Source organism: Tachypleus tridentatus, chromosome 13, assembly GCF_004210375.1.
Source record: "Tachypleus tridentatus isolate NWPU-2018 chromosome 13, ASM421037v1, whole genome shotgun sequence".
NCBI lineage: Eukaryota > Metazoa > Arthropoda > Merostomata > Xiphosura > Limulidae > Tachypleus > Tachypleus tridentatus.
The window spans coordinates 234,390,868-234,409,613 of NC_134837.1; the positions used below are offsets into that span (position 1 = coordinate 234,390,868).

Here is an 18,746-nt window from a genome sequence, read left to right on the forward strand (position 1 = left end):
ACATACAGGAGAATTCTTATCATTCCGCATGTGATCTGAGTTTGTGATTACTAGTTCTTTCAACCTTGTTCGGCCCGGCGTGGCCAAGCGTGTTAAGGCGTGCGACTCGTAATTCGAGGGATGCGAGTTCGCAGCCCCGTCGCGCCAAACATGCTCGCCCTTTTAGCCGTGGGGGCGTTATAATGTGACGGTCAATCCCACTATTCGTTGGTAAAAGAGTAGCCCAAGAGTTGGCGGTGGGTGGTGATGACTAGCTGCCTTCCCTCTAGTTTTACACTGCTAAATTAGGGACGGCTAGCGCCGATAGCCCTCGAGTAGCTTTGTGCGAAATTCAAAAACAAAACAAAAATCAACCTTGTTAGTTAATTCTAGTTAATCACTGCAAACTAAATTGGAGGATTTCATTGCGAGGAGTCAATCTTTATTGTTCGGCCAAAAGAGACTTTTAACTCTTACACACGGTTTATTTATAACAGCTCAGGAATCAATAAATGCAGAAAGATATTTATTGAAACAATTAATTACCAAATTGAAATATTTCTTTCGCAACTTTTATGAAAAAGTTTTGAAAACACTTACATAAATTATGACGTTGTTATTCGATTGACTAAATAACATTAAAGAGTCATTTAAATGTCGATTTCTATACAATATATCAAATATGCACACATAAAGATTGTTAAAGAGACGTGCAAGAAATTTGTTGTATTAGAGAACAATAGCAATGGACTTATAAACAATAACATACAGTATACGAATTTGAGAGCTTGTTAAGTATTTTCAATGGATATTGTATAGCAGATACGTACAAGTAGTCGTAATGCTTTTCAATCAATGACGTTTAATTTTAAAATAAATATGGTGTGCACACCAATTCAAAAATAAGACAAACAAAATCACATGGAAAAGTAAGGTTTAACATTATAAAACTATCAGCTTAATTAAATAAGACAACTCTTAATTTGTACTTAGTAGTACGGAAACCAATACGCGATGATAAATGTGACTTATTATTATAAAATCCTTCCAGAAGATTATCAGAAGAATAATACGATAATGGTAAGAAGAATTTAAGCGTAATAATACTTTTACTTGTGAGTTTGATGCAACTTGCAGTAACATTTTATACATTTTCTAGAGTTACATACTTAAATCAAATGAGACATGTTAGACCCTTGCAATATAACAGTTGTATTTTTAAAAAAAGTAAGTGAATCTGTTTCAAGAAGTGTTAGACGATTCAATGGTTTCAAGTCGCTTAAATAGTCTTACTAACGAAACGAAATGAAATTCATGCTACCAGATGAAGTTATGAGCTGCCTTACTGTTTGTTCAGATATTACACATAAAAAGTCATTTGCGTGGATTTTAGAAAACGCTTATATAATTACCGGGACGATTCTAGAACAATAGGATCTGTCTCGTATATAAATATAAATTATGCCGAATGTCTTACAATGTGCCTTCAAAACTTGAGGTCGGAGGGACACTGAGTTGAATACCTTTTTTATTAGATAAATTACTCTACTGCAAAATCGATAAGTATTATAGAGCCACTTCCTAAAACATTTTCAGAAGCCATACCTTGGAATAAATGGTTGCATTAATGAGAAAAAAAAAGAGAAAATAAATTGGAATAACAACAAACTCATTTTATCACTAACCTTTCTATTACACTAACACAGTTACAATGGAACTGTGTGCCTCTGATTCGCTAAAGCGTGAATTTATAACTTGCGGATCTAAAGAGTAAGATGATTTATAGAAATTTTCACAAGAAAAGGAAAAAAACATAGAAATTTTGTTCCCTAATGTCTTGGAAATGTCATTATAGGGCCATTATTAAGAACTAGAAAGATCAGATACAGAGTGATCGTTCTAAAAAAATAGATTGAATTCAATAACAGTTAGTGAAATTAATAATATTTAAAAAAGTGTAGCTGACCTTCTTTATATGAAGGAAACATAAATGTTTAATTCTTATTCGTTTTCTACAGGGGAACTCTACATATTGTGTCATATAATGTGGATTTTAGTTTCTTTCTTATAACACACGTTTCAAATTTTAATTTCTATTGAAACAAAATGAAATCGTAATCGTAATGTTTACATTCATCAATCGTGCAAACAGATGGAGTTATGAGCTACCTAACTTTTTGTTCAGAGATAACATGTAAAAGTAATCTGGAGGTTTTAGAAAAAAAGTTTATATGATACAAATATATAACCTGTAAGATATTAAATTTATAGAATATTATCCAACCCATTTGGCCACACCCGGCTACTGCTCATGCAGAGGGTGTTGCCGAGTGAAAAACATTGGAAAACGTACGATAAATGCAAATAACAATTCTGAAATATGAATAAATTTTGATAGATTTCTTAAGACCTGAGTTAATTATTTAAACAATCGTATCATTTATCATAAATAACTAAGATATATTAATCTTTGTTTAAGCTAAAACCTACAAGATCGGATAGCTGCTTTGTAACTTCTTCAGGGAAATAACTCCGAATTTTAGCATTATAAATATCTATGCTTATCACAAAGGCAAACAATATGATAATTCGCAGTAACGTTGTAGTTTTTATTTACACATAGTTACATAATATTTTAATAATAAAAGTAGAACTTACATGTTTTATAGGAAAACAAAATCCTTATACTGATGAATCACGCTCATGAGAAATATTTCGAAACGATAATAAGAGACTAAGTTTGTTCCTATTTGTTGGATAATTTTCCTGTCATCAAGGTATCGAATTTTCTGACATTATTTCTTTATTTAGTTTCCCAGTTGTTTAAGTTCCATTGTTGTGTTATTGAAAGTAATAGGTAAATCCCCTTAGTCTTTTAAAAGTCATAATCTTTTTCATTTGTTATCGCTTTAATGTCAGAGTAGATCTCAGATAATCAATATATTATCTATTCCAATCTAATTTTATGGAGTTCTTGTTTATATTTTGAACGTTTGTTCTTCGTCAACTTTCAGCACAAGATAAAACGCTGTTGAATGATAATACTCTAAAAGACAAAGTTGTTTACACTGGATAAAGTAGACGATGCAATCATTTCAGGAATATATAAGTGTTTGGTTTTAGAAGGTTCACAGTACTCATAGACTTCAAATAAGGAGAGTTCATCATACGTTTGTTCCCAAGGCAGCAGTCCTCTGACCAGCTTGACTAGAAGATGTGATATAATGTTTTGTTTTATCCCGTGTGGTGAGGTGAGCAACTTGTGGCAGAAGGAGGTCTGAGTGAGAACTTCCAATGTAGGGGTTAAAAGAACCTGCCTGATAACCTCCATCACGGATGCCAGTATCGTCCAGATAGTACGATGGTCGACTTGAACTTCCAGTGATTCTTTGTGGATATTCCTCTGAGTAGTCCATGAAAGGGGAATAGGTGTTGATATTTTGTGTTTCCTAAATATATGTTAAAAGCTACTCATGAAACGTGTAAGCTGTGAAACTATAATCACATACTAAGTTAGAAATTATTGACACTATAAAACCTTTGTAAATGATGCAATTTGTATATTAAAAAAAGAATATTATTAGACATAGATATAACATGTAAAATAATATATATCTGTCACTTAAATATTATATTTTGTAATACTCCATTTTTTCCAAGTTGTACCTGTCGAATCCTTAGAAATGTCCGAACTCAAAATTTTGAAAGTCCTGAAAACTAGCATAATTTATCATATATCAATTACATTTAGCACAATCAAGAATTGTTCAGTAAATTGGTGTAAATTATGAGATTTAGAATTATTACATAAAATACGTTTAAATTGGTAAATATGGACAAAAATATTAACAAATTATTAGGTTTATTTATGTACGTCTAATTGAATATATATATATATATAAATAATTAGAGACTTAGACACAGCAAGACTTTGAAAGTAATTAGATATAGCTACAGAGGGTGGACAAAAAGTGCCTTTTCCGTTAACAGTATTGTTAACTTGTTATATGTTTTATTAGATAACAGAAAAATGTGTAAAACTATATGTTTTGGAACGCACTCGACGAGATCTGTTAATATATGATTTCAAATCCTAATTTTAACACTGGTTTTTGTAAATGCCTGAACTTTTCATAATTTTAGTTTATTAGATCTCATTCCAATTGGCCTATAGTATACAAATAATCTTTTTCATTTCAACTATCGTTTTACCTTTGTACTCTCATTACAACTTGCAGTAAAAACAGTTTTTTTTATTATGTGGAAAGTGGAGGTTGTTTTTCTAATTAACATTTTTGTTGTCGTTTGTAGTAACAGCCCAACTTGGTATTTGTTCAACCCTGATAATAACTAAATTATGATGTTCGAAAGGTCAACCTAGACGTGTTAAATGTTTAAGGCTAACGTATACTGAAGAATAGCTAATAACATTGTGATGGTTTATTGAATGAAATACAATGAAAGTTTAACGTAAAGAACAAAAGAAGTAGATAGTTGAGAACTATAAAGTAGGATAACAAAGATATACATAAATATGAGTAAATGACGATATTCGTCGATAATCTATTAGTTGAAGAGAAATAATTAAACAAATTCTTTTGTACGGGTAAATACAATCACGTATACGTGAACACTTAAAAACAGTTGAGCACAGGTATATACAAAATAATATAGAAGTTAAATACAAACAAATAACAATATACACTCATAGAAGAAAATAACTATTTTTCCCTAGCTTTAATCCCTAACTGTGGTTTTGCTAAATAATAGATAGGTCCGGTGGGAAACTCGTTAATCCATTCATGCGAGTCGTTAATTAGATGATGGGGCATTTGGCTTCCTTGAGATATTTGGGTATCGTTAGAGAATTACAAAGGAAGTTTAATTCCAAGAAATATTTAGGATATTTTAATAACACGCATTGTTAAGAGAGAATTAGCTAAGAACCGTCGGTTTGAAACTAAAGTTCGTATTTTAATAGATATGTAAATATTGTACAATAAATGTAACCGATACATTTACTTCAATTTACAGACGATATTCAAACGGAATATAAACAATGCTTTAATCTGCTTATATGCACTATTTAGATGCTATCCACTATCTGCAGAAGCTTGAATAATGGTTGCACGTAGAAGCAGATTTATGTTAACAAATAACGTCTCCAGACATATCGAACATTTTCAAAGCTAGCCAATTTATATTCAAGTAGCATGATTGTGTTCTTTAATCAAACTGGCTTTTTTCTAGTAATACAGATAATTTTGTGTGCCACTGAAGAGTTATGGTCAGAATATAGAAATGTATTTCTCTTGCTGATCTTACATTTATCATTGAACTATTGTATTTCTATTAGTAATACCGAACACGTGTTGTTAAAAAAGTTAAAATCTGTGTTTTTAAATAGTCAATATTTTAAGGAATTTTTATATACTAGGACTTAAGTCTTATAATCATACACGAATATGCCCCAAAAAGAGATATTAGATGGCTTAAATGTATCACTTTAAGTAATAAAGTGCATTATAAATCCACTAATTATTGCCTAATGTACAATTCCTAGACTTTCTTAACAAATAAAAGTGTTTTTAGCAACATAATCCACTTTTTCATCATAAGCTACTATAAAGGGTTCGAAAGATTCAAGTATGTTAATTTTGTTACTTCTGATCAGCCTTTAATAGTTCTTTCTAGTATGGTAACTTTATTACGTAGATCTGATAGTTATGCCAATATTTGTGACATATATATGATTTATTATTTTTGTTTAAAACGTATTAACATATGAACATGAAGTTCGGCTTGAAACAATTATTTGAGGTTAAACATATTTCGACCTCTATTAATGGTAAAAGGTATTCCTATCACAACAGGTTTATGTTACCAGGTATTTATAGTTACCAGAATGTATTTAGAATAAAATAAAATAATCTCAATTTAGTTTTTGTAATATTTTTGAGATTAATAGTTTTATATATTTTTATTATTTTCATTAATTTTGGTATTATTAAAGTATTACAAAAAATAAACATGTTAAAAGAAAAATTAATTGTATATATATAAAAATAGTTATTATAACTTGCAATGTTCCCAGCTAAAAGAATTACAAATCGTAGAGGAAGAAAAAAAGTTAATAGTAAAGCTATAAATCCGTACTTACAATACTAGGAGGGAAACTTGATTCAGAATAATCCGTTGAATATTTATGGTAGTCATGTGTGTCGCTTGTTCGAGTAGTTTTACTTGTTTCATCCCAACTACGGTCATTGTCGTTCGTTATTGAGGAGGTTGTATGTACGTCAATTCTAAGGTCTGATTCTCGAGATGACATAGTATCGGACGGTTTCCCATACTTTTCAGACCCGAATTCTTTGCCTACGATCAAAAACTACTATTAAGATAATGTATAAATATACACATGTAATTGTCTTTACAAAAAGCTTCTCGAACTAGAAAATTTTATTTGTGATAAGCATGAGATAATGAAATCAAATGTTGCTTTATTTTCAATATAATTACATGCCATCATTCTTCTACTGGATCATAAAAATAATATAATTATGTGCTGATTTATGAGGCTTTTTCTAAAAATAACATTAGTAACTTTAAAATAATTTGGTTAGAACCATAAAACCGATAATATGCATTCGTACTCTACTTATACAATTTACCTTTGGATAGAGTAATCCTCCGTAGACACAATATTACTATTATAGTAATACACACTACAAAAAATATTCCACCAATAACTCCTGCAATGACGATTAAAGTTGGAATGTGCTCTACGAAAAAGGGAAACAGAATCATTAGCCACCTGTCAAGATAATAGCTGTCGTCATATAGTTGACCTTAATGGTAAGATTCTTTTTCATGGTGTTTCTATTCGTTTTTTTTTTTTTTGCCATTTCTGCCGTGTTTTTGAGATTTTATAGTATTTAACATTTGGTGTATTTTCCTTTGATTCAGGTAAAACACATGAGTTCGAGACGATATTTTTCTCTGTATAAATGGAAAATATTTTACTAAATTTCACGATATATTAAGGTTTGGTTTGTTTTCAATTTCGTACAAAACTACACGAGGTTCTGTCTAAGCTAGCCGTCCCTAATTTAGCAGTGTAAGACTAGAGAGAAGGCAGCTGATCATCACCACCACCCCCTAAGTCTTGGGCTACACTTTTACCAAGGAATAGTAGGATTGACCAACACTATATAACGTCCCCACGGCTGAAAAGGCGAGCATGTTTGATGTGACAGAGAATCGAACCAGCGGCATTAACCACCTGGCCATGCCGAGCCGATACGCTAAGGATAAAATATCTTGTGATATCTTTAGTAAATTATTTTATTGTTTTAGAGAAGAAGAATAGTAAAATGTTGAATTTCAACACAATGAAAAGTCACAAATATTGTTTATATGTATATTCTATATATATTCTTATATATTTTACTGTTCATAGCAACAGATTTTTCTTTACAGCAAGATATATAAGAATATACTAAAAGCTTTAAAGTTTCTTCGAATGTCATTATAATTATTTAGACAATATCACAAAAAACACTGAAAATTATCGTTAATTAGAAATTCGCTCTCATTCGATACGTTACCTAATACACTTATTTTATCATTTATATCACAATGGTTTTGCTAGAAAAATTTTAACAGATGAACTTTGAACTTACCAATACTAATCCTCCGGTAGCCTCCAAAAAAGAAAAGTTGTTACCAATCAAAGATCAATAAAACATCGCTCCATGATAATAAAAGGTTGGAAATTCTAATATTCCGAGTTTAGTGCATGATTGTTCAAATGATTAATGCACCAGTCAAATATTATGCGAAAAGCGAGAAGATTTCCTATTCCCACTTTTTCAGTAAAGGGATTTAGTTGTAGAGACCTATGATTTTTGTTCAGTGAAAAGTTTTCAAAGTGAATTCATGTTGATAATGTGTTAGTAAGATTGATCGCCTCCCTATCTTGCTTTTCCTTACTTTTCTAATTCTACAAGTCGTTAATTGTATAAATAATGATGTGAGGAATTCTTGGATACTTTTATTTTTCTCATTAAGCTAGCTTATTCTTCACTACACCTAAACAATAACAATAAATTATGCTACTGTATTTATATTCGTGGAAGGCATCTGAAATACGTTAAAATACGAGGACATACAGACAATATTTTCATTACTTTACTGATAAAAATAAGGTTTAGATATTTATTTATTGTAAAACAAGGGGAATGGAAGGTTATTAATGTTGATATTTTATGGACATTAGGATATATTTCGTTGAACTAAAATATTCAAGTTATGTGCTTTTCAAACAGATGGATGTTCTTACGTCGATTAAAATTAATTTTAAATATTTCATTTTGCTTTATAGAAAAGTATAATATTATATAACTTACATTCTTGCATGCTATTATGACTGTTTATAAAATCACTTCAAAGACGTCGTGGAAAAACTAAGTGGTACATCAACACTGCAGGACATATGAAGAAAAATTATGTAAAAACAAAGGTGTTTTTTCCATTTAGCATCGTTTATACTGAACTGGCATGAAGTCTAAGGCTTAGTGAATCCTGGGGATTTATATAACCTCTCTTTTGCTAACTTACTCAAATAGTATTTCATTTTATTTTGAGTAGATTGACAAACGCGCCAAATACAATTAAAGTAATGAACTAATGAAAAAATAACACACACAGTTTAAACAAGTAGTTTTAATGTACAATTTATAACGTTAAGATAAGACATTAACGAAAGGGTTTTATTCGTGCTATAATTATTTTAATGCGACGTCTTTATTTAATGTAGAACGTACAGTAGAAAAAAAAACAGAATATGCAAAGTATACTAGTGAACTTGGTGTACGTATCACAAATGATACATATCTACGTTTTGCGTCTCTAAAACAGAGCAGGGAGATTTTTAGTGTTATAGCTTCTTGAAATGTCAATGTTTAGCCTTACACTGTGGATTAAAGGATATACAAAATTGTAAAATGCAGTAAGGCTACATTTATATTCTTACTTCTCGCTTTCTTTAATAGAAATAAAAACGTGACTATCTGAAATTATAGGTTGAATTAACTGTGAATGATATAGCATTGGTACACGAATAAAACACGAATAAGGTAAACAATTTCTAACCTTGACGTTCTAAAGATATTAACATACTATCATGCCCGAAGTCATTCCAGACTGAACAGTTATACATGCCGAAATCATTTTTTTCAGCATTGTGTATAATAAGAAGGTGTCGAGCACCTGCTGGCAAAGGTTGAGTCACAATCTCATAACCATGCGAGTTGTCAATATTGACCACCTGGAAAATAAATAAACATTTGGAATAGTGCAAGAAAACGACCAACAAGAAGCAAACAGTGTAAGATAAACGAAGTGTTTACTACCACAGCATAATACGTATCTGCCATGGTCAATATAAACTATTTTTATAAGTTAAAGGAACATGTTACTTTTAGCTCAGTAAAACTGTTCATTGTTAAGTTGATTCGACGTTTAGGATAATTTTCGTTGGGGACAAATGGTCGTGTCGTTGATGAAAGCAAACTTAAGTGTTATATTTACATGCTTAAAGTTTCCATTTTTTATAACTTTTAAGTTAGGAAATCTATTATTTGAAGGACAACATAATTCAGTTGATTTTCTTTATTGGTTCAAACAGGAGTGAGTTAGAAGTGATTTAAAATAAAAATAGTTATCTGATAAAACACTGAAACAAAGATTTGGCATCTATATTGTACAATATCGCTAGGGACATTGTGCTTACACGATAACGTTTTGTTTTTCTACGTTTGACTGCTTCAGGATAAATTACTTGCATCATAGTGGTTACAGAACACATGTAGACATCGAAGACTTGCTTATATCATCATCATGTTCCTGGTGGATAGGCGCTCACAAGTTAGTCCTCTACATCCTCTCAGCTGCTTTCATCAAAATGAGGTGTTAACTGACTAGTTATTTGTAGAAGAACATTTTGGCTATCTAACTTAAGAAATAATGTTGTTGTTTTTTGCTATCTTGGCTAAACTCATTAGATGTGAATCTTTTATACTGTGATAAAATCGTATAATTAAGAGATGAAACCTAAATGTAACATCTAACTTTAAAGGAGACAAAACTAGACAATATGTATTGTGGAAGAATGAAACTATTATTATTTTTTCATATTTCAAAATTTAAAAAAAATATTATAATTAGCTAATTAAATGTTCTTTTATAGTGAGACAGGTGAGATACGGTGTACTTCAAGTGTCTTATTCCATTAAAGTATCTGTTAAAGATTGAAAATCATATAAAAATGCTTACCTGTGAGTTCTTGGTCCACTTTATCTGGACAGGGTCTGGCACCGAGTAGATAACACATTCAACCTCAACTCTTTGTCCTAGTTGACCGTACTGTATGCTACTTCCTTGGACCTTTGGTGGGCCTTAAATAATAGAAAAAAATATGGATTTAAGACTACACAGTAAGCCAGTATGTTGAGATACCTAGCTTGAAGCATTATGTGTGTTTTTTTCTCTTTTCCTCCGTATATAGTGAACTCCATTTCAGATCACGCAGAGGTGAAAAATGGCGATACTTAAGCGTAATATGTCAGAAAAATAGCAACCGGTGTTTCAACCGGTGTTGTAAAGTTACCTCTTACTTTAACTCAGGAACAAAAAGTAATATTAGTAAAAAACAAACACTAGTGATTTATTTGGTTTATGCACCGATAAGTTGCAAATTTATCCTCTTACAAACAATGTCTAAACGTGCGGTCATACTTTGTCCTCACAATAGCCTATGTGTCAGGTTTTTTTTTGATAAAGGTTGCAACATAAGATTTTCACGTTTAAATCCAAAGTCTCCATCTGTTGGGCTTACCATAAGCTACCTAGCGTACAAGGATAATGTTTTCCTGGAACCTGTTTCAACAATCCGATCGAATAGAGAGCTAAAGATACTGTATGCGATGACTTATCCAGAAGCAATACAGTGTTCTCCATTGTTTTTCTATCTGCTTTTGATATGTAAAGGATATATCTCAAAAGTATATAACGTGTTTAACTAAATATATATATATATAAATGTACCTTCTCGCAAGCTCATAGCTCTCATAATGTTACAGAATATTCAGCAATAAAACATTAAAAGGTATTCAAGGAAGATAATATAAACCATGAGTCAGATAATGTTTGTTGTGTTTGTGTCAGAAATATTTAGAAGTGAAACTTATTACCTTAGTCGTAATGAAAATCATAAATAAAAAAGTAACAAACTATAAAGAAGAAACTGTTACACATAAGTCCCCTTGACATGTGATCATTTTTAGTTCCAAACAATCTCCAGCAACATGTTATCTGAAGGGTGTCAGCAGTAGAGATATCTTAAGTTTTTATCTTCTTTAACAGAGGAGATGTCTGCCTTAATGATCAACTTACTTCTTCCAGGTTGCTGTGATCGTCACTTGTCTTAAGGTTACGCTCTGCTGAGTATTTCCCCATTCCATCTTCGAGGTTCTGCCTAGGTGATTCAGTGTGTTCAGTTTCAAAAAAGAAATCCAATAACCCGAGCGCTTTCGGATAGTGTGCATTCCTTCATCAGGTTTAATTGTGTTAAGCGGTAAGGTAAACATGAATTAATCTATTAGTGTACCTATTCGAGAAGATGTATCTCTGCAGTTTTTAGACGGTGTTCTGTAGAAAAGTTTCCCATTACATTATTAAGCATATTCTCGCTGATTCAGTTTATGTGAAACCGTTCAGCAATGGATCTGGCAGAGCAGGTGTTTTTACCACTAGCATTTATGACAGCATGTTGTATATAATTATATTCATAAATTTACTAATATATAGAACATTAAGAATGTTTTTGTTTTTTTTTTGCAAGAAGTACGAATAGAAGGAAAATATACAGTAAATAGTATTTGATAAGATTTGTACCTAATTTCCTTTTGTTCAACGATAACACTCGTTTCGTCTATGCAAAATCATGTGATTTATTATCTTTTATGGAAGATAAAATTATATTTGACTTTTATGAAGTTAATTTTTCGTATTGTGATAAATCAAATATCTTTATATCTCATGTGTAATATATTTTCTCCTAAAGTAAATATCAATGACCATTTATACAAAATACGGATATTTCTGAGTATAAATGCAACTCTACGTTTGATTTTATTTTTTGTCTAAACACTGGCCTCGACCCCCAAATGTTAGCGTTGTAAGTCCTTAATTTATCGATGAGTTATAGGGTGGGGATGGAGGATCTAATGTAGTAGTAAATTCTAGAAGCATTTATCATGAATTTAAGATGAGTCAATGCTCTTAATTTTAATTTGATAAGTTACTGAATACATATTTAAGCAGTTAAACATGTTTCTTAAGTGTCTTAAATTATCAACTTATAAGATATTATTGGTGCCAACTAATAGAACATCGGCAATACATTCGTTGTTAGATAATACATTTCTGGTTTTTGCAAAACTCAAATATTTCCTACATTATTAAAACATAAATAATGCATTCACTGCTATTAAAATGATAAATCACTAATTTTATAGAAACATGGAATACAGTTTTCTGTTTCAAGTTAAGCACAAAGCTCTACAATGGGCTCTTTGTGCTTTGCTCACTATGCGTATCAAAATCCAATTTCTAGTATTGTAAGGTCGCAGACACTGTGTAACTGAGAGGAGTTTGTGATATTGATTATTTTTATGTTTTTGTTTTTTTTCAATTTCATGTAAAGCTACACTAGAAGGAAGGCAGCTAGTCAACACCACCCACCGTCAATTATTGGGCTACTCTTGTATAAACGATTAGTGGGTTTGACTGTAACATTATAGTGGCCCCACAGCTGAAAAGGCGAGTATGTTTGGTGTGAGAGGGATTCGAACCCGCGATCCTCGGATATGATGTGAGGAAACTTCGAATCCGTGACCCTCACATCACGAGTCAAGAACCTTAACTTTCTGGCCATGTCAGGCACTGGGATATAGAACTTCTCAAACTATGAAATTTAAAGTAAAGTAGAAATAAAAAAATGCGTTTGCTGCAGATCTTCTGAAAAGTTTTAAAACACTCTGAATCAGTAGTTTTATTATATTCTTCTTAGATCAGATCACTTTTCTAGTACTTTGTCAGGTATATTTATACGAGGTCTGTTCAAAAAATACGCGGACTCTTTGAATTGCGCGGACTCCAGTTGGTTTCAGGGGAATCCGCTTGGTGTCGCTAGGTTTGCACAGATCAGCTGATTACGAAGTCATTTCCCGATTGCTGGTATCTTCATTTGTGTATTAGCTACACGGTTTTAAGTGAAGTGCGTTGACCTGAAGGAGCAACGACTTGCTGTGAAATTTTGTGTTAAATTTAGAAAATCTGCGACTGAAACTTTTGCTATGCTTAACACGGCTTACGGTGATGTTGCTATGAATCGTACGGCATGTTTCAAGTGGCATGAACGTTTTAAGGATGGTCGACAGTCCATTGAAGATGATGAGCGTCCTGGACGTCCTTCCACGTCAACTGACGACCCACACGTCGACAAAATCAACACCCTGGTGCGGGCAAATTGACGTCTGACTGTCAGGGAGCTTGCTGAAGAGTGTGGGATATCAGTTGGATCTTGTTACGAGATTTTGACCGAAAAATTGAAGATGCACCGCGTTGCTGAGAAATTTGTGCTTCAGAACTCGTGCGTTTTTGGCCAAACACTCGATCACTGTTCTTCCCCACGTTCCCTACTCACCTGACCTTGCTCCTTGCGATGTTTTCTTGTTCCCCAAACTTAAAAGACCCTTGAAAGGAAGAAGATTTGAGACTATTCCCAAGATTAAGGCAAATACGACGAAAGAGCTGGAGGACATTACAAAAGAAGCGTACCAGGACTGTTTCAACAAGTGGAAATACCGTTGGGATAAGTGTGTGCGTTGGGGAGGAGAGTACCTTGAAGGGGTCCCAGACCTGTAACTTCTAAATAAAGTACATTTTGTTTTATGACGTCAGTCCGCGTATTGTTTGAACAGCCCTCGTATATCGTTTGCAAAGCATTAACTCGCATTCTGAATATTAGATCTGAAACGAGATGAATAATAAATCATCACTTTTGCTTGATCATTCTATTTTCTTAAGTAGTAATATTCAGCTTTACTGAAAACAGAACATATTTAAAAATGTCTTAAAGGATCATATGTAAAACAGCAGATAAAGGCAGAGTTTGTAAGTCATTAATTGTTTCCTCCGTTAAGAATATTTGATTATGGAAATAATTAAATTAGTATGGCGAAAAATAAATTACCTTTTATGTAGACCATTATATGTGTTGATGTTTCTGGAAATCCAGCAACCGTTGCTCTGCACGTATATTTTCCCACCTTTTCCGCTGTGACGTCGGATATTACAAGCATAGGTTCTACTCCTACAATCCTATTGAGATCTTCTCGAATCCATGCTATTTCAGGTTTTGGATTACCATCAGCATCACAGTGTAAAGAAACTTCATCACCAGTGTCAGCGGCTACAATACTTATAGGATCTTTAATCTTGGGGCCATCTATAAAAGTCGAATAACATGCTGTACTTTTATTTTGTAAATAAGTGTTGTTGTTTTTTAAGTTTATTTAAACATGCTTAATGACGCTGGAAAAGTTGCAACAATATTTGTCTTTATTATAGTGAACTGTACGCTCATGATTGTGTTTATTATACTCGATCACTAATTCTGCTTTGTTTTACAATATACGTAGACCGAGAAGCTATTATTATGTTTGTACTTCACATCGGACCAGGCTTAAAAGTCCGTGTTTGTGTTTACTCTTCACTACGTATCAATATCAGAAATATTTATGTACTTAGACAATGTTATGTTGGACTAAATCGTTCTACTTCGCTGTCCACATGTTAAATGCATATTCAATAACTTGTTACCTCATTTATATTTCGTTTAATATTAATATATCCTAAAGTTTCTTTGATGTTTTAAGATCATTATCATTCGAATTTCTATATGATGTAATTTTGAAAGAAAAACCCTCAAGATAGCTGTTAAATGAGCTCAGTAGTAAGTTTACGGATTTAAAACTTACTTTTAAATTTGGTTTACTTTTGAGGGACAGAACACGGGTAGCCTATTGTGCAGCTTTGCGCTAAAACAGGTAAAAATAAGTGAAACATACATTGAGGTTCTCTGTTGAAAAACTAAGAGAATAAATTAAAAATCAAATCTTAGGTATGTGATCGTAGACCTTCATGGAGAAATAATAGGTAAATAAAACACATAAGTTGAAATGCCTCTTCGAGAGTAAAATATATATATTCTTACTTTCTTTACAAATCTATAAAATATAATATTGTCATTACTCTTGGAATGGAATTTTAATGAATATCAAGAAATTCAAATTGTTATTTATCCAGAAGTTGCTTGTTTATATTTATTTCCATGAAATGTCATTCACTATTTCAATTGGAACTAAATAGTAATTGCATTCCATCTGTGTAATATTTGTTAATAAAATTACAAATGCATTAGTAGTTTATTCAGTACTGATCCCAAGGATAATTGCTGCCATATAGAAAGATACTCACATAATACATTCAACACTACTGTAGATCCACTCTTGCCAACCGAATTGCTGACTTCACAACTGATGTTGTTGTTGTTATATTCACGTCCAAGTCTGTTTATCAAGAGATGAGTGGTATGATCACCAACAATTATTTCGTTATTTCTGAATTAAAAAAAAATATACAGTTACTGAATTACTCCAGAAATGTGCAGATCTAATGAATAAATAAACACATTCGTATCTTTTTCATGATACTATTTTTTAAATTTTTTTACTTTGGTTTATTCTAGAAATAAAACATCTTAAAAATAGAAAAAAATTCTTAAAATAAAAAAATATATTTTAATGTGTTGTTCTGAGTGACATTTGTTTGTATGTTATCAAAGTAATTTCGAATTTAAAATAATAAAAACTATTTACTTCTTCTAAACTTTCTCCAAACTCAGAATCCAAACAGGGATTGATTGAAGGGAAGAAACAGAGCTATGCATTTTATGTATATTTTTTTTACTGTTAAAAATATTTTAAAATATCCAAAACATATAACAAATAGCCGAAAAATCAACCAAAAAATATTAAGCTTGAAACTATATTATAGTTTGAGAAAAGCCTATTGAGTTGCAATTCACAGTTTATTGTTCATTCATAATTCCTTTATAAGTATAATGTGAAGTGAAAATTAAGTTACTGTACACACACAAAGACATTGTACCAGTAAAGTAACTTGTCAGTGATTTATTACATGTGTTCTCACAACGTTTTGAAAATTATACTAATGTGAAAAAAAGTAAATAATCATCTCGAGGAATCAAAAATCTTCTAGGATTTCTAAAATACAAAGTGAAGACTATGCATAAGTAGTGCACCGGTTTGTTTCATGAGTAATCAGTATCGTGACTGTATTTACGTAAACTGTGAATATGCCTATTAAAAAGAAAAATACCCCAATTATTTTGGGTTTTCGAAATAAATAATAAGAACATAAACAGTAAGCAGTAGGAAGGAAGGTATAGCAAATGTAGTTCGTGTAAATGGTTTATTATTTTAAATGTTTAAACAGTTTTGAGAGAATGTAGTATTAGGTAATCAATTTCAAAGCCTAATCCTAACATTTAAGGTTCGATTTCAACTATAACATGAACCTGCATAAGAAATAATGCCTAATAACCCAACTACGTCTGTAATTGCAGGTGTGGGAAAGTGTTATGCTGGAAATATTATATCTAGCAGATAACGATGTGCACGTGTAATTAATAAAACCGTAGACTTCATCAACTAAGTATTATTTCCCACCTTCAACAGTACCTGTTTAGTCATAAAAAATGTTTAATATATTCATTTCGTTTCAATACTTTCCATTATTGAGATAAAGTTACAAAATGAAAAGAGTACCGCTTTTAACCGTGTATTTGTTTCGGTCTAATGGAACACTTTGCTCACAGTCTTTACATAGAAGCCACATAGCATAACATGAGCTTAAAATTTGTTAAATAAGATATGACTTCAATTAGTCTGTCATATATAATAAAAAGAAAGTAAAAAATGATTTCCAAAGAAGGTGGGTAATGTCTCAGTTCGACTTAATAACCACTAAAATAAGACAGTTTATTGGAGCCATAAGCACATTGTTCCATTTATGCAAACAGTGTTGGTACGTGACTGATAAAATACTGCACGTAGGAGGCAATGTGATGAAGGGGAACTAAACTTTATAAATTTGCTAAAAGTTTAAGTCTAAATAATCAAATTTAATGTGACTTTACAACCTTATTATGATACAGAGTTGATGGTGATGATCAGGTGTTCAAATATCATTTAAGTACTTCTTCAAACAATGTCATGAGATAAAATACTTGAAGCGATATAATTAAGTCGTCTGAAGACAAAGTATGAAAAGAATAAAAATTATAAAAAATAACAGTTGTGTGGAGTTGAAAAGTTAAAGTTAACCATACAAGATATGTAAACATGAATGAAATGAAATGAATAAATGATTTATTATTTGTGAGTTTTGTACATCTAATGAATGGAGGACCCTCACAGATAACATTTGATAATCTATCAATGTTTAATTCTTCTCTAAAATCTCTTAGAATTCAGGTTATAATGAAAATTGTAGTTCGTCAGAAAGCCACAAAGAGCCCAAGATTTGATTCAAGGAAAGTATATCTGTGAAACAAAGTCGATATGTCATCATGAATCTATCCTCACATTCGAAGAAATACTCTCAGCTGTTATGTCATTCTAGGAATTACGTGTTTAAAATTTTATTCCACTAAATTATATGGTTTTTGTATTTATTAGAATTATTTTACTTTATTGTGTCAGTGAAGGTTCAGCTATCTCGTCAACTATTTATATTTAGGAATCAGTGTCTTCTGTTTTTTGCAGATTAGTGAAAACCTTCACGACTCTACTCACAGAGAGGTTTGGTGTAATTTTCAATAGTGTGTACTGCAGACTTGAAGACGTAAATGATAAAATAATTATATATTCGGGCATATAAGAAAGCTAAACTACAGTTCTTCTAACCCACAAGCATATTATGTCTTGGTACGAAATTTTCAAGCCAGTGTACAATAAAACTGAAGAAAATCTACTGTGTTATACCACATCATAGCATATTTCAAATCTGTATTATTAGATTATTTCCATGTTAATCAAATACTTCATTGTGTATATGTGTATGAGCAAGATGTTTCTGGAAAGTTGAACAACTTGAAAGCAGAAGTCAATTTCTGTAAACGCTAGAGAGAAGAGTAATCCGGTTGTAGAAAGCCTATGTAAACATTTGAAGCTTGGTTACAATGGATGGGGTCTTTTATTGTAACATAAGAACTATTTCGAAGCTGTTATTCTTTCTGTGACGACATGTTGAGCAATGCAATATTTTTGAAAATTAAGAAAGGTGAAAATCAATTTACGAAAAGTGAACGATGAGCCAGTCACATTTCAATGGTCTCGCTTTGTTGTTCAGTCATTGTGAAATCCGACTTTCTATTGAAGAGGTGTTAGAAACGCATGATAAGATATATAAACGTTAGCAACAACTTTTAAATTAAGGAATTACATTTTCCACATATTAAATACAGAACTGAAATGCAGCATATGGGTATCACATCAGAATGTAATTGTAACAAATCAAAGGCTCAGTACGTGGTTCTACGAATAAATATATAAATT

General features: G+C 31.6%; 1 protein-coding gene across 3 annotated transcripts in view; it reads right to left on the reverse strand.

The window, feature by feature from the left end:
- Positions 1–399: 399 nt before the first annotated feature.
- The window catches only part of LOC143236991 (irregular chiasm C-roughest protein-like), a 136,474-nt gene continuing 118,127 nt past the window's right edge, over positions 400–18,746 (reverse strand). For all 3 annotated transcript variants that reach the window (XM_076475767.1, XM_076475766.1, XM_076475765.1), the window contains 7 exons: positions 15,583–15,725; positions 14,297–14,551; positions 10,315–10,436; positions 9,133–9,307; positions 6,651–6,761; positions 6,140–6,354; positions 400–3,428 (listed from right to left, as the gene is read on the reverse strand). In XM_076475767.1, the coding sequence (XP_076331882.1) occupies positions 3,144–3,428; positions 6,140–6,354; positions 6,651–6,761; positions 9,133–9,307; positions 10,315–10,436; positions 14,297–14,551; positions 15,583–15,725 (1,306 nt within the window). In that variant the 3' untranslated portion in view covers positions 400–3,143. The remainder of the gene's footprint in view (positions 3,429–6,139; positions 6,355–6,650; positions 6,762–9,132; positions 9,308–10,314; positions 10,437–14,296; positions 14,552–15,582; positions 15,726–18,746) is intronic.